The 15,598-nt window shown below is 42.9% G+C and overlaps 1 protein-coding gene across 2 annotated transcripts in view; it reads left to right on the plus strand.

Moving 5' to 3' along the window:
* The window catches only part of OGDHL (oxoglutarate dehydrogenase L), a 195,375-nt gene that overhangs the window by 177,516 nt on the left and 2,261 nt on the right, over positions 1–15,598 (plus strand). For both annotated transcript variants that reach the window (XM_056530921.1, XM_056530922.1), the window contains exons 21-22: positions 110–273; positions 7,140–7,294. In XM_056530921.1, coding sequence (XP_056386896.1) covers positions 110–273; positions 7,140–7,294 — 319 coding nt within the window. The remainder of the gene's footprint in view (positions 1–109; positions 274–7,139; positions 7,295–15,598) is intronic.

The following is a 15,598-nucleotide window of genomic DNA, read 5'->3' on the forward strand; positions in this document are numbered from 1 at the left end:
TACTCTTTATTTTAGAATGAGATTCTTTTCTAACTTTCCGTTTGCCAATGTGCCTACTTGGATGGTTATTCTCAAGCATTAACCATTAGTTTAATTATTTATTGACAAGGCACAGTCTTCAGCCGTGTGATTCCTGAAAGTGGAGCAGCTTGTCAGAATCCTCAGAATGTGAGACGGGTCATTTTCTGCACTGGGAAGGTTTATTATGAGCTTGTCAAGGAAAGACATCAAAAACAGTTGGAAAGCCAAGTAGCAATCACAAGGCTGGAGCAGGTAACATATTTCTCACCCTTAATCTGTTTGGCGCAGGATATTTTGACAGCAAGATTTGTTACAAAATCAATTATCAGATGACATATGACAAGAAAATAGGATATTTCTCCTGTCATGCAAATACAATTATGTACAGGATATATTGACCCCGATTAGTTACAAAGTAAGAATACTTAAATCAGTAACTTAATTTTTTTAGATGGATAGCTTGTCAGACAAATACATAACTATGAAAGAGGAGCTTAAATGTTTGACCCCCCCCCCCCCCAAAAAAAAAATAAAGAGCAAATAGTAAAGAAAAAACAATGTTATTGGCATCGTATGTTATATGTTTACGTACACTTATGACATTTCTAAAGATAGCAGCACTCCATGTCATAGATGATGGTGCAAGCAGTCTGGACATTAACCCCTTAAGGACCAAGCCCATTTTCACCTTAAGGACCAGAGCATTTTTTGCACATCTGACCACTGTCACTTTAAGCATTAATAACTCTGGGATGCTTTTACTTAGGAATTTGATTCCGAGATTGTTTTTTCGTGACATATTGTACTTTAACACAGTGGTAAATTTTCGTTGATACTTGCATCATTTCTTGGTGAAAAATTCAAAAATTTCATGAAAGATTTGGAAATTTAGCATTTTTCTAACTTTGAAACTCTCTGCTTGTAAGGAAAATAGACATACCAAATAAATTATATATTAATTCACATATACAATATGTCTACTATATGTTTGCATCATAAAGTTGACATGTTTTTACTTTTGGAAGACATCAGAGGGCTTCAAGGTTCAGCAGCAATTTTCCAATTTTTCACAAAATTTTCAAACTCAGAATTTTTCAGGGACCAGTTCAGTTTTGAAGTGGATTTGAAGGGCCTTCTTATTAGAAATACCCCATAAATGACCCCATTATAAAAACTGCACCCCTCAAAGTATTCAAAATGACATACAGTAAGTGTTTTAACCTTTTAGGTGTTTCACAGGAATAGCAGCAAAGTGAAGGAGAAAATTTATCCCGGGTGCGGAGATACCCCATATGTGGCACTAAACCGTTGCCTTGAAATACAACAGGGCTCCGAAGTGAGAGAGCGCCATGCGCGTTTGAGGTTAAAATAAGGGATTTGCATAGGGACGGACACGGATGCAAGAATGACACTTGCCTCCGATACCAAAAATACCCTACGGCAGTGTTTCCCAAACAGGGTGCCTCCAGCTGTTGAAAAACTTCCAGCATGCCTGGAAAGTCAATGGCTGTCCAGCAGTACTGGGAGTTGTTTTGCAACAGCTGTAGGCTCTGTTTGGGAAACAGTGTCATACCAGAATTTTTTTTATTTGGGGGGGGGACGACTGTGTAGGGGTATATGTATATGTAGTGTTTTAAACTTTATTATGTGTAAGTGTAGTGTAGTGTTTTTAGGGTACTCTCACACGGGTGGGTTCACAGTGAGTTTGAGCTGCAGCGGAAAATTTGCTGCATCTCAAACTTGTAGCAAGAACTCGCTGTAAACCTGCTGTACCCTGTACATTCACATGGGGGGGGGCAAACCTCCTGCTGTTGCATGACTACCACTACCAGTATGCCCTTTGGCTGTCCGTGCATGCTGGGGGTTGTAGTTATGCAACAGCTGGAGGCACACTGGTTGCAAAACACTGAGAGTTTGTTACTTAACTCAGTGTTTCCCAACCAGTGTGCCTCCAGCTGTTGCAAAACTACAACTCCCAGCATGCCCAGACTGTCAAGACATGCTGGGAGTTGCAGTTCTGCAACATCTGAAGAGCCACATGTTACAGAACTATAACTCCCAGCATGCCTGGACTGTCTGGGCATGCTGGGAGTTGTAGTTTTGCTACATCTGGAAGGCCTATAGTGGTGTCCAAACTGTGGCCCTCCAGATGTTGCAAAACTACAACTCCCAGCATGCCCAGATAGGCTTTGGCTGTCTGGGTTTGCTGGGAGTTGTAGTTTGGCAACTCCTAGGACGCAGCAGTGAAGATCACTTACCGCTGATCTTTAGAGAGCGCTGTGGTCATGACGTCCGCCCTGCCTCCGCCGGTCCCGCGATGATCACCGGTCCCAGGACATGATCGCCGATCCCGGGACCCTCCGCCATCTTACCCCCGCTCTGCCCCAACATCCAGGGGCAGGGCAGAGCGGGGATTTCAACTTTAACCCCCCGCCCCCCTCCTGCCATTGGTCACTAGTCCTAACGACCAATGGCAGGGGTTTAGGAGCAAGGTGATTGGGGCGGTCTCTGACTGCTCCGATCATCATTATTTTCCGGGCGATCGGGTCACCAGAGACCCGATCAGCCGGAACCCCGCAAGTCCTTGTCATTAGTCAGTCACTTACTGACTGACTAATGACAACGATCAGCAGCAGGGGACCAGTCTGATTGGTCCCCAGCTGCATAGTGTCATCGGTCAGCTGTCCTAAACAGCTGAGATGACGTTTCTATCACCATGCCAACGGACATGGTAATAGAAAATGTATTGGACGTGTATACACGTCCATTTGCGTTAAGTCTCAGGAAAAATGGACGTGTATACACGTCCATTTGCGGGAAGGGGTTAAAGGGGTACTCCGGTGGAAAACTTTTTTTATTAGCCGCTGAATACTACAGAGGAAATTATTTTCTTTTTGGAACACAGAACTCTCTGCTGACATCATGAGCACAGTGCTCTCTGCTGACATCTGTCCATTTTAAGAACTGTCCAGAGTAGGAGAAATCCCCATAGCAAACATATGCTGCACAGTTCCTTAAATGGACAGAGATGTCAAAAGAGAGCACTGTGCTCATGATGTCAGCAAAGAACTCGGTGTTCCGAAAAGAAAATAATTTCCTCTGTATTCAGCAGCTAATAAGTATTGGAAGGATTATGATTTTTTTAATAGAAGTAATTTACAAATCTGTTTAACTTTCTGGCACCAGTTGATGTAAAAAAAAAAAAAAAAAGTTTTTCACCGGAGTACCCCTTTAACCTCTTGGGGACAAAGGGCGTACAGGTATGCCCTTGCTCCCTAGTACTTAAGGACCAAGGGCATACCTGTACGTGGGCAGCAGGGAGCAGACCAGGATGCCTGCTGAAATCATTCAGGAGGCGTCCCATGTCAGCAATCGCTGCAAATCGCCGATCAATTCAGAGTCCGGGCTGATTGGGTCTCTGATGACCCGATAGCCTGGAAAATAGAGACAGCTCAGACCATCCTGAAGGATAGGAGTGAGGTGGCAGGGGTGCCACCTCCTCCTATCCCCTGCGATCAGGACTGGATGTCGGGGCAGAGCGGGGTAAGATGGCGGCGAGGTGAGGGGGCCGTAGATGCGGCGGTGACCGGCGGCAGTTACCTCCGATCACACGGGGACCAGGGACCAGCGGCAGGCAAGTGGTATGGTGGCGGTGTCAGATGCTGCAGTGAAGATCGCAGTAAAGTGATCTTCACTATAGCTTCTAGGAGTTTCAAAACTACAACTCCCAGCATGCCCAGACCGCCTTCGGCTGTTGTAGTTTTGCAACATCTGGAGGGCCACAGTTTGGAGACCACTGTGCAGTCCAGGCATGCTGGGAGTTGTAGTTCTGTAACATCTGGCGCTTCAGATGTTGCAGAACAACAACTCCCAGCATGCCTGGACCGTCTCAGCATGCTGGGAGTTGTAGTTTTGCAACATCTGGAAGGGCACAGTTTGGAGATCACTATACAGTGGTCTCCAAACTGTAGCGCTCCAAAAGCATGCCAAGACTGTCCAGGCGTGCTGGGAGTTGAAGTTCGGCAACATCTGGACCTTCTGATGTTGCCGAACTACAGCTCCCAGCAGGCCTGGGTAGTCTGGGCTTGCTTGGAGTTGAAGTTTTGCAACATCTGGAGGGCTACAGTTTGGAGACCACTACACAGTGGTCTCTAAACTGTTCTCCTCCAGTTGTTGCATAACTACAACTCCGAACATGTCCTTTGGCTGTCTGGGTATGCTGGGAGTTGTAGTATTGCAACAACTGGAGGCACACTGGTTGGGAAACATTGTCTTTTTCCTAACTCAGTGTTTTCCGACCCGTGTGTATCCTGCTGTTGCAAAACTATAACTCCCAGCATGCACTGACAGACCATGCATGCTGGGAGTTGTAGCTTTGCAACAGCTGGAGGCACATGGGTTGGGAAACACTGAGTTAGGAAACAGACAGTGGTGCGGAAACACTGCGGTAGTCTGTTACCTAACTCAGTGTTTCCCAATCCGAACCAGTGTGCCTCCAGCTGTTGCGTAACTACAACTTCCAGCATGCACAGTCTGTCAGGGTACATTCACACAGGCGGGGGTTTACAGCAAGTTTCCCGCTTCAAGTTTGATATGTGGCAAATTTTCTGCTGCTGCGGGAAACACACTGTAAACCCCTTCCCGTGTGAATGTACCCTTAAAACACTATACTACACTACACTACACTAAGCCTAAATAAAGAGTAAAACACTACATATACACTACACCCATTACACTGACACCCCCCTCCCAATAAAGATAAAATACGTCTTGTACGTCAATTTTTCCAAAAGGGAGCTTCCAGCTGTTGCAAAATAACAATTCTCAGTATTGCCGGACAGCTATTGACTGTCCAGGCATGTTGGGAGTTTTGCAACAGCTGGAGACACCCCGTTTGGGGAAAACTGACGTACAATATTTTTGATGGAGGAGGCAAGTGTAACGCTTGCATCTGGGTACTCCCCTATGAAAATCCCTAATTTAAGCCTTAAATGTGCATGGCGCTCTCTCACTTCGGAGCCCTGTTGTATTTCAAGGCAACAGTTTAGGACCACACATGGGATATCTCTGTACTCGGGAGAAATTGCGCTACAAATTTTTGGTGGCTTTTTCTCCTTTTACCCCTTATGAAAAGGTAAAGTTGGGGTCTACACCAGCATGTTAGTGTAAAATGTTTATTTTTTACTCTAACATGCTGGTGTTGCCCCATACTTTTCATTTTCATAAGAGGTAAATGGGAAAAAAAGACCCCCAAAATTTGTAACACAATTTCTCCCAAGTACGGAAGTACTATGCCCATATGTGGGCATAAAATGCTCTGCGGGCGCACAACAGGGCTCAGGAGTACATTTGAGGCCTAAACTGGTGATTTGCACAGGGGTGGCTGCTGGTTACAGTGGTTCTGACATAAACGCAAAAAAATGAATACCCACATGTGACCCCATTTCAGAAACTACACCCCTCACAGAACGTAATAAGTGGTATGGTGAGCCTTAACACCCCACAGGTGACTGACAGATTTTTGGAACAGTGGTCCGTGAAAATGAAAAATAAAATTTTTCATTTGGACAGCCCACTGTTAAAAAGATCTGTCAAACGCCAGTGGGGTGTAAATTCTCACTGCACCCCTTGTTACGTTTCTTGAGGCGTGTAGTTTCTTAAATAGTGTGCCATGTGGGGTGTTTTTCGCTGTTCTGGCACCATGGGGGCTTCCTAAATTGCGACATGCCCCCCAAAAACCATTTCACCAAAATTTGCTTTCCAAAAGCCACATGCCGCTCCTTCCCTTCTGAGCCCTCTAATGCACCCGCAGATCACTTTACATCCACATATGAGATATTCCTTACGCGAGAGAAATGGGGTTCAAAATTCTGGGGGACATTTTCACCTATTACACCTTGTAAAAATAAAAAATTTGGGGTAACATTAGCATTTTACAAAAAAAAAATGTAGATTTTTCATTTTCACGTCCAACTTCAACGCAAAGTCGTCAAACACCTGTGGGTTGTTAAGGCTCACTGTACCCCTTATGTTCCTTGAGGGGTGTAGTTTCCCAAATAGTATGCCATGTTGGGTGTTTCGCTGTTCTGTCACCATAGGGGCTTCCTAAATGCGACCAGCCTTGCAAAAACCATTTTAACTAAATTCGCTCTTTAAAATCCCATTGTCGCTCCTTCTGTTCTGAGCCCTCTAGTGCACCCACAAAGCAGTTTACATCCACATATGAGGTATTTCCTTACTCGAGAGAAATTGGGTTACAAATTTTGGGGGGCTTTTTCTCCTTTTACCTCTTGTAAAAATAAAAAACATGGGTCTACAAGAACATGTTAGTGTAAAAAATGCAAATTTTGATTTTTCTCCTCCACTCTGCTGCTATTCTTGTGAAACACCTAAAGGGTTAACAAACTTTCTGAATGTCAATTTGAATACGTTGAGGAGTGCAGTTTTTATAATGGGGTCATTTGGGAGGTGTTTCTCACAGAAAGGCCCATCAAATCCACTTCAAACTTAACTGGTCCCTGAAAAATTCTGATTTTGAAATTTTCGTTTGAAAATTGCTGCTGAACTTTGAAGCCCTCTGATGTCTTCAAAAAGTAAAAACATGTCAACTTTATGATACAAATATAAAGTAGACATATTGTATATGTGAATCAATATATCATTTATTTGGAATGTCCATTTTCCTTACAAGCAGAGAGTTTCAATGTTAGAAAAATGCTAGATTTTAAAAATGTTAAGGAAATTTGGGGATTTTTCACATTGTACACATTGGTTTAAAAATGTGTGTATTTTTGATTGGGGGAAAAATGTTCTCCACTTCTCAGGATCCTTTCCCTGCCCCAAACTCTGTCTCTGCAGCTGTTGCCTGTTGTAAATTGCATTGTAACACTGATGGGTGAATAAAAAGCCACATGAATTCACTGAACTGGAGTGCTGCTTCTATACTTTTCTGGTGTTATTATCCTGAATAGTCCCTGAATTCCCCCCTGATCTATGCATTTTCACTTTTCATTTCAGCTTCTTTGGGGGACGAAAAGTATACAGATTTTTTTGATGTTGTCTGTTTTGTTTTCATTATTTAACATATTTTCAAATTCTAATTTATTTATATATTACAGATAGCTCCCTTTCCATTTGACTTGGTGAAAAAAGAAGTTGAGAAGTACCACAAGGCAGAACTGGTGTGGTGCCAGGAGGAGCATAAGAATATGGGCTATTATGATTACATCCAACCCCGGTTCCTCACGATTTTGAATCATGCTAGACCGATTTGGTAAATATATGCATACAGTTTATTTTGGTTTACATATGCCTAATCTAGTGGGGGGAAAAAGTATCCTATAGTATCTATCTACCTATCCATCCTTCTATCATAAAGTATTTATTCTTAATGATTCTTTCCAGTTTGTAATTCTGGAATTACAGGATTGCCAATAGCATCCTTACTGTGCTTTTATTCATTGTTTTACCATGATTCACTTTCTACAGCAAACTTGAAGGGGTACTCTGGTGGAAAAGTTTTTTTTTTTTTTTTTTTTAAATCAACTGGTGCCAGAAGGTTAAACAGATTTGTAAATTACTTCTATTAAAAAATCGCAATCCTTCCAGTATTTATTAGCTGCTGAATACTACAGTGGAAATTATTTTCTTTTTGGAACACAGAGCTCTCTGCTGAATCACGAGCACAGTGCTCTCTGCTGACATCTCTGTCCATTTTAAGAACTGTCCAGAGTAGGAGAAAATCCCCATAGCAAACATATGCTGCTCTGGACAGTTCCTAAAATGTACAGAGATATCAGCAGAAAGCACTGTGCTCATGATGTCAGCAGAGAGCACTGTGTTCCAAAAAGAAAATAATTTCCTCTATAGTATTCAGCAGCTAATATGTACTGGAAGGATTAAGATTTTTTAATAGAAGTAATTTACAAATCTGTTCAACTTTCTGGCACCAATTGATTTAAAGAAAAAAAGTTTTCCACCGGAGTACCCCTTTAATATTTTGTTAGGTTAGATAATAATAAATGTCTGCCTCTGAAAAATAATGCAGACATGACCTTATTTCCTTTTTATTGTCTCCCCTTATTATATGGAAATGGAAATATGGGTGGAGCTTTTGATCACATGATTTCCCAGCAGTCATTAGTGCAGATGCTCATTTCTGTGTTGCACGGAGAATCTAATCTTCATAATAGTAAAGTTATCTCTTCTCAAAAAGCGTACAGTCTTATTATAGTGAATACTATTTGGAAGGGTCTCCACACTGTCCTCCAATGGCATATATCAGAGAAGAGAACATTTAGGCAGTTAGATGTTAATATGCTCTATCCTATTGAAATTCTACTCTGTAATCCCTCTATAAGGTCCTTATTAAACATATTGAAAAGAGGATCCAGTACTGACCCGTGCGGTACCCCACTATTAACCCCTTAAGGACGCCAGGCGTATCCATACGCCCCCCGTTTTAAAGTCCTTAAAGGGGTACTCCGCCCCTAGACATCTTATCCCCTATACCTCACGATCACGTGATTGATTGGTCAGAATGACAGACCAATCACGACCCTGCTGGGCGGCGAAAGGGACGGTGAAGATGGCGGAGATCTGCGCCGGCGGGGGTCTCCTACCTTATCCTGGTCCGGCGGGGATCGGTGGTATCGACAGGAGCAGCAGGATCAATGGCAGCAGCGGCGGCGGTCCTGGCGGCAGGATACAGCAGGAGGTGAGGCCTGTTCTCCTCCTGCTGTTGCTTAGAAACAACTCCCAGCATGCCCTTTGGTAGTCTGTGCATGCTGGGGGTTGTAGTTTTGCAACAGCTGGAGTTCCAACTACAACTCCCAGCATGCCCTATGGTAGTCTGTGCATGCTGGGGGTTGTAGTTATGCAACAGCTGGAGGCACATTTTTTCTATGAAAAAGCGTTCAGCCAGCTGTTGCATAACTACAACTCCCAGCATGCACAGACTACCAAAGGGCATGCTGGGAGTTGTAGCAGTGTGCCTCCAGCTGTTGCAAAACTACAACTCCCAGCATGCCCTTCGACTGTCAATGCATGCTGATTGTTGCAGTTTTGCAACTGCTGGAGACACATTGGTTGTGAAACAGTTTGTTACCTAACTCAGTGTTTTGCAACCAGTGTGCCTCCAGCTGTTGCAAAAATACAACTCCCAGCATGCACTGAGAGACTGTACGTGCTGGGAGTTCTAGTTTTGCAACAGCTGGAGGCACACTGGTTGCGAAACACTGAGTTAAGTAACAAACTGTGTTTCGCAACCAATGTACCTCCAGCTGTTGCATAACTACAACTCCCAGCATGTATGGTCTGTCAGTGCACGCTGGGAGTTGTAGTTTAGCAACAGCTGGAGGTTTGCCCCCAACCCCCCCCCCCTCTATGTGAATGTACAGGGTACATTCACACGGGCGGGTTTACAGTGAGTTCTGCTGCAAGTTTGAGATGCGGCACATTTTCCGCCGCAGCTTAAACTCCCAACGAGAAACTAATTGTAAACCTCCGCCTGTGTGAATGTACCCTAAAAACACTACACTACAAACACATAATAAAGGGTAAAACACTACATATACACATACCCCTACACAGTCCCCCTATACGGCAGTGTTTCCAAAACGGAGCCTCCAGCTGTTGAAAAACAACAACTCACAGTATTGCCGAACAGCCACTGACTGTCAAGGCATGCCGGGAGTTTTGCAACAGCTGGAGACACCCTGTTTGGGAAACATTGCCGTAGGGTATTTTTGTGGCTGATTCAAATCCCCAATTTAGTCCTCAAATGCGCATGGTGCTCTCTCACTTCGGAGACCTGTCGTATTTCAAGGAAACAGTTGAGGGCCACATATGGGGTATCTCCGTACTCGGGAGAAATTGCGTTACAAATTTTGGGGGGCTTTTTCTCCTTTTACCCCTTATGAAAAGGTTAAAAAAAAAAATTTTTACTCTAACATGCTGGTGTTGCACCATACTTTTAATTTTCACAAGCGGTAAAAGGAACAAAAGACCCCCAAAATTTGTAACACAATTTCTCCTGAGTACAGAACTACCCCATATGTGGGCATAAAGTGCTCTGCGGGCACACAACATGCCTCAGAAGTGAGAGCATGCCATGTACATTTGAGGTCTAAATTGGTGATTTGCAGAGGGGTGGCTGTTTTTACAGCGGTTTTGACATAAACGCAAAACAAGAAATACCCAGATGTGACCACATTTTGGAAACTACTCCCCTCACGGAATGTAACAAGGGAAAAGTGAGCCTTGACACCCCACAGGTGTTTGACAAATTTCCGTTAAAGTTGGAAGCTGATGTTACCCTACATTTTTCACTTTCACAAGGGAGAATAGGAAAAAAGCCCACCAAAATGTGTAGCCCCATTTTCTCTGAGTAAGAACATACCCCATATGTGGATGTAAAGTGCTCTGCGGGCAAACTACAATGCTCAGAAGAGAAGGAGCGCCATTGGGCTTCTGGAGAGAGAATGTGTCCGAAATTGAAGGCCATGTGTGTTTACAAAGCCCCCATAGTGCCAAAACGGTGGACCCCCCCCCCCCCACAGGTGACCCCATTTTGGAAACTACACTCCTCACGTAATGTGATAACTGGTACAGTTTACACCCACAGGTGTCTGACAGATTTTTGGAACAGTCGTCTGTGAAAATGAAAAATAAAATTTTTCATTTGCACAGCCCACTGTTCCAAAGATCTGTCAAACGCCAGTGGGGTGTAAATGTTCACTGCACCCCTTATTAAATTCTGTGAGGGGTGTAGTTTCTAAAATAGGGTTACATGTGGGGGGGGGGTCCACTGTTCTGGCACCACGGGGGCTTTGTAAACGCACATGGCCTCCCACTTCCATTCCAACCAAATTCTCTCACCAAAAGCTCAATGGCGCTCCTTCTCTTCTGAGCATTGTAGTTCGCCCGTAGAACACGTTACATCCATATATGGGATATTTCCACACTCAGAAGAAATGGGGTTACACATTTTGGGAGGCTTTTTCTCCAGTTAACCCTTGTGAAAATGAAAAATTTGGGGTAAAACCAGCATTTTAGTGAAAAAAATAGAACTTTTCATTTTCACGTCCAACTTTAGCGTAAATTTGTCAAGCACCTGTGGGGTGTTAAGGCTCACTGTACCCTTTGTTACGTTCCTTGAGGGGTGTAGTTTCCAAAATAGTATACCCTTTTTTTTTTTCTTTTTTGCTGTTCTGGCACCATAGGGGCTTCCTAAATGCGACATGCCCCCCATAAATCATTTCAGCAAAATTTGCTTTCCAAAAGCCAAATGTGACTTCTCTTCTGAGCATTGTAAATCGCCGCAGTGCACTTGAAGTCAACACATGGAGTATTTCCATACTCAGAAGAGATGAGGTTACAAATTTTGGGGGGCATTTTCTCCTATAACCCCTTGTAAAGTAAGATTTGGGGGAAAACAAACATTTTAGTAAAAAAATGTATTAATTTACACATCCAACTTTAACGAAAAGTCGTCAAACACCTGTGGAGTGTTAAGGCTCAGCGGACCCCTTGTTACGTTCCTTGAGGGGTGTACTTTCCAAAATGGTATGCCATTTATTTTTTTTGCTGTTATGGCACCATAGGGGCTTTCTAAATGGGACATGCCCCCAAAAAGTAATTTCAGAAAAACTCACTCTCCAAAATCCCATTGTTGCTCCTTCCATTCTGAGGCCTCTATTGCACCCACAGAGCACTTGACATACACATATGAGGTATTTCCTTACTCGATAAAAATTTGGTTACAAATTTTGGGGGGCTTTTTCTTCTTTTACCCCTTGTAAAATTTCCAAAACTGGGTCTACAAGAACATGCGAGTGCAAAAAATGAAGATTTTGAATCTTCTCCTTTACCTTGCTGCTACCCCCCAATGCACCGCACCGCCCCGGCCAGAGACCGCCACTGCCCCATTGCCCCGGCCATCCCCGGTTTTATAATTACCTGTTCACGTACCTGTGGTCCGCGCTACTTCTGGCACCTGCAGCATCCTGCGTTACACTGTGCAATGACTAGTGACGTCCTCAACGCGACATCACCGTCAGTGCGCACATTGACAGCTCTGGACGCCGCCGGCGCCAGAAGTAGCGTGGACCCCGGGAACAGGTAATTATAAAACCGGGGATGGGGGAGGTTGGACTAAGGACCGGCAAGGGGAGACAAGCGGGCGGCAGCGGGCTCTGGCCAGAGGATGGTGGGGGGGGTGGGGGGGTTGGACTCAGGAGGACCCCAGAACAGGCAGGGGGGGAGAAGCGGGTGGCGGCAGCGGTCTCTGGCCCCGCAAAAGCTGCTGCAGTTCATTGATTTAAAGCACCCGCATTAAATCAATGATCTGCAGCCGCTTCTTCGGGGCCGGGGGTGGGGCAGGGGGGGGGGAGAAAAAGCTGATAACTTATACTGGAACATCGGCCACAGATTATCGGTATCGGCCCTAAAAAATCGATATCGGTCGATCCCTAATTTCTAATATGAAGACCCCTCAAATCCACTTCAAAACTGAACTGGTCCCTGAAAAATTCCGATTTTGAAAATTTTGTGAAAAATTGGAAAATTGCTGCTAAACTTTGAAGCCCTCTGATGGCTTCCAAAAGTAAAAACATGTCAACTTTATGATGCAAATATAAAGTAGACATATTGTATATGTGAATCAATATATAATTTATTTGGAATATCCATTTTCCTTACAAGAAGAGAGTTTCAAAGTTAGAAAAATGCAAAATTTTCTATATTTTCATGAAATTTTGGGATTTTTCACCAAGAAAGGATGCAAGTAACGACGAAAATTTACCACTGTGTTAAAGTAGAATATGTCTCGAAAAAATTATCTCTGAATCAGAATTGGTAAAAGCATCCCAGAGTTATTAAAGGGGTTATCCAGGAAAATACTTTTTTATATATATATATATATATATATATATATATATATATAAACTGGCTCCAGAAAGTTAAACAGATTTGTAAATTACTTCTATTAAAAAAGCTTCACCCTTTCAGTACTTATGAGCTTCTGAAGTTGAGTTGTTCTTTTCTGTCGAAGTGCTCTCTGATGACACGTGTCTCGGGAACCACCCAATTTAGAAGCAAATCCCCATAGCAAACCTCTTCTACTCTGTGCAGTTCCCGAGACAAGCAGAGATTTTAGCAGAGAGCACTGTTGCCAGACAGAAAACAACTCAACTTCAGCAGCTGATAATTATTGAAAGGATTAAGATTTTTTGATAGAAGTAATTTACAAATTTGTTTAACTTTCTGGGTTAAACCCTTCCCACCCTAGGACGTATGCATACACCCTAGTTGCTAACCTGCTTGTGCAACTGGACATAGCCATGGCTGTAAATGTTGGCACCCCTGACATTTTTCTAGAAAATGAAGTATTTCTCACAGAAAAGGATTGCAGTAACACATGTTTTGCTATACACATGTTTATTCCCTTTGTGTGTATTGGAACTAAACCAAAAAAGGGAGGAAACCCAAACTCCAAAAATGAGCTGGACAAAATGATTGGCACCCTTAACTTAATATTTGGTTGTACACCCTTTGGAAAAAATAACTGAAATTAGTCACTTCCTATAACCATCAATAAGCTTCTTGCACCTCTCAGCCGAAATGTTGGACCATTCTTCCGTTGTAAACTGCTCCAGGTCTCTCTTATTGGAAGGCGCCTTTTCCCAACAGCAATTTTAAAGGGGTATTCCAGGCAAAAACTTTTTTTTTTTTTTTTTTTTTTTATATATATATATATATATATATATATATATATATATATATCAACTGGCTCCGGAAAGTTAAACAGATTTGTAAATTACTTCTATTAAAAAATCTTAATCCTTCCAATAGTTATTAGCTTCTGAAGTTGAGTTGCTGTTTTCTGTCTAACTGCTTTCTGATGACTCACGTCCCAGGAGCTGTCCAGCTCCTATGGGGATATTCTCCCATCATGCAAGGGATATTCTCCCATCATGCACAGCTCCTGTGACGTGACATCATCATTGAGCAGTTAGACAGAAAACTTCAGAAGCTAATAACTATTGGAAGGATTAAGATTTTTTAATAGAAGTAATTTACAAATCTGTTTAACTTTCCGGAGCCAGTTGATATATAAAAAAAAGTTTTTGCCTGGAATACCTCTTTAAGATCTCTCTACAGGTGTTCAATGGGATTTAGATCTGGACTCAATGCTGCCACTTCAGACCTCTCCATCGCTTTGTTACCATCCATTTCTGGGGGCTTTTTGACAAATGTTTGGGGTCATTGTCCTGCTGGAAGACCCAAGATCTCAGACGCAAACCCAGCTTTCTGACACTGGGCTGTACAGTGCGACCCAAAATTTGTTGGTAATCCTCAGATTTCATGATGCCTTGCACACATTCAAGGCACGCAGTGCCAGAGGCAGCAAAACAACCCCAAAACATCATTGAACCTCCACCATATTTCACTGTAGGTACTGTGTTCTTTTATTTGTAGGCCTCATTCCGTTTTCGGTTAGCAGTAGAATGATATGCTTTACCAAGAAGCTCTATCTTGGTCTCCTTTGTCCAAAAGACGTTTTCCCAGAAGGATTTTGGCTTACTCAAGTTCATTTTGGCAAAATGTAGTCTTGCTTTTTTATGTCTCTTTGTCAACAGTGGGGTCCCCCTTGGTCTCCGGCCATAGCGTTTCATTTCATTTAAATGTTGACTGTTTGCGCCGACACTGATGCTCCCTGAGCCTGCAGGACAGCTTGAATATCTACAGGCTATAGGAAGTCTTTAGAGGCCGTCATTTCTGAGGAGGCTCAACTAAATATTGATGTGATATTTCTGTAGGGGTGACCAAATTTATGCATCTGTTTGTTTTGATAAGGATTGCACATTTTCTGTTCCTCCAATAAACTTCATTTTACTACTGAAATATGGTAGTCTTTCGGATATTTGATAGCTCAAAATTAAATTGTTGATCCAAACACCCAATTATTTATAAATGAAAATCATGGAAATTGTCAGGGGGGGCCTAAACTTTTGCATACGACTGTAAAATATATAACATATATCCTTTGGATAGCGAATACGTTTCTGATAGCGAGGGGGGGGGGTGGAGAATGGGTCTGACCACTCACCCCCCCCCCCCCCCCCCCGCAATATCCTGCACAGCGCTCCTGCTCTCTGCATGAAAAGAGCTGTAGCGACCTCAGCACGATGCAGATACAGATTTCGTGTATCTCCGGCACTCCCATAGATATGCATGGAGGGGGCATGTTAGCCAGCTTTTCCTGTTGTGGTCGACACAGCTCTTTTCATGCAGAGAGCCAGAGCTCTGTGCTGGAGACCGCAGAGGGTCCAACTGCTTGGATCTTTGAATTAGATTTACATATAGGCACACATGTAAAAAAAAATATATATAGCACTGATCTGTGTATAACACAGTAAATGTCTAATGATTCTTCACTTCGACATATACAATGCACTAATGAAATAGTGAGGTAGCAATACTTCACTTTTATTCTTATCCAGTTAAAAGACAAAACAGTGAGAAAATTATTAAGTATCAAAAATTAGCATTACAAAAAAAAATTATCACAAAAGGT

This window comes from Hyla sarda, chromosome 7 (assembly GCF_029499605.1).
Source record: "Hyla sarda isolate aHylSar1 chromosome 7, aHylSar1.hap1, whole genome shotgun sequence".
Lineage (NCBI taxonomy): Eukaryota > Metazoa > Chordata > Amphibia > Anura > Hylidae > Hyla > Hyla sarda.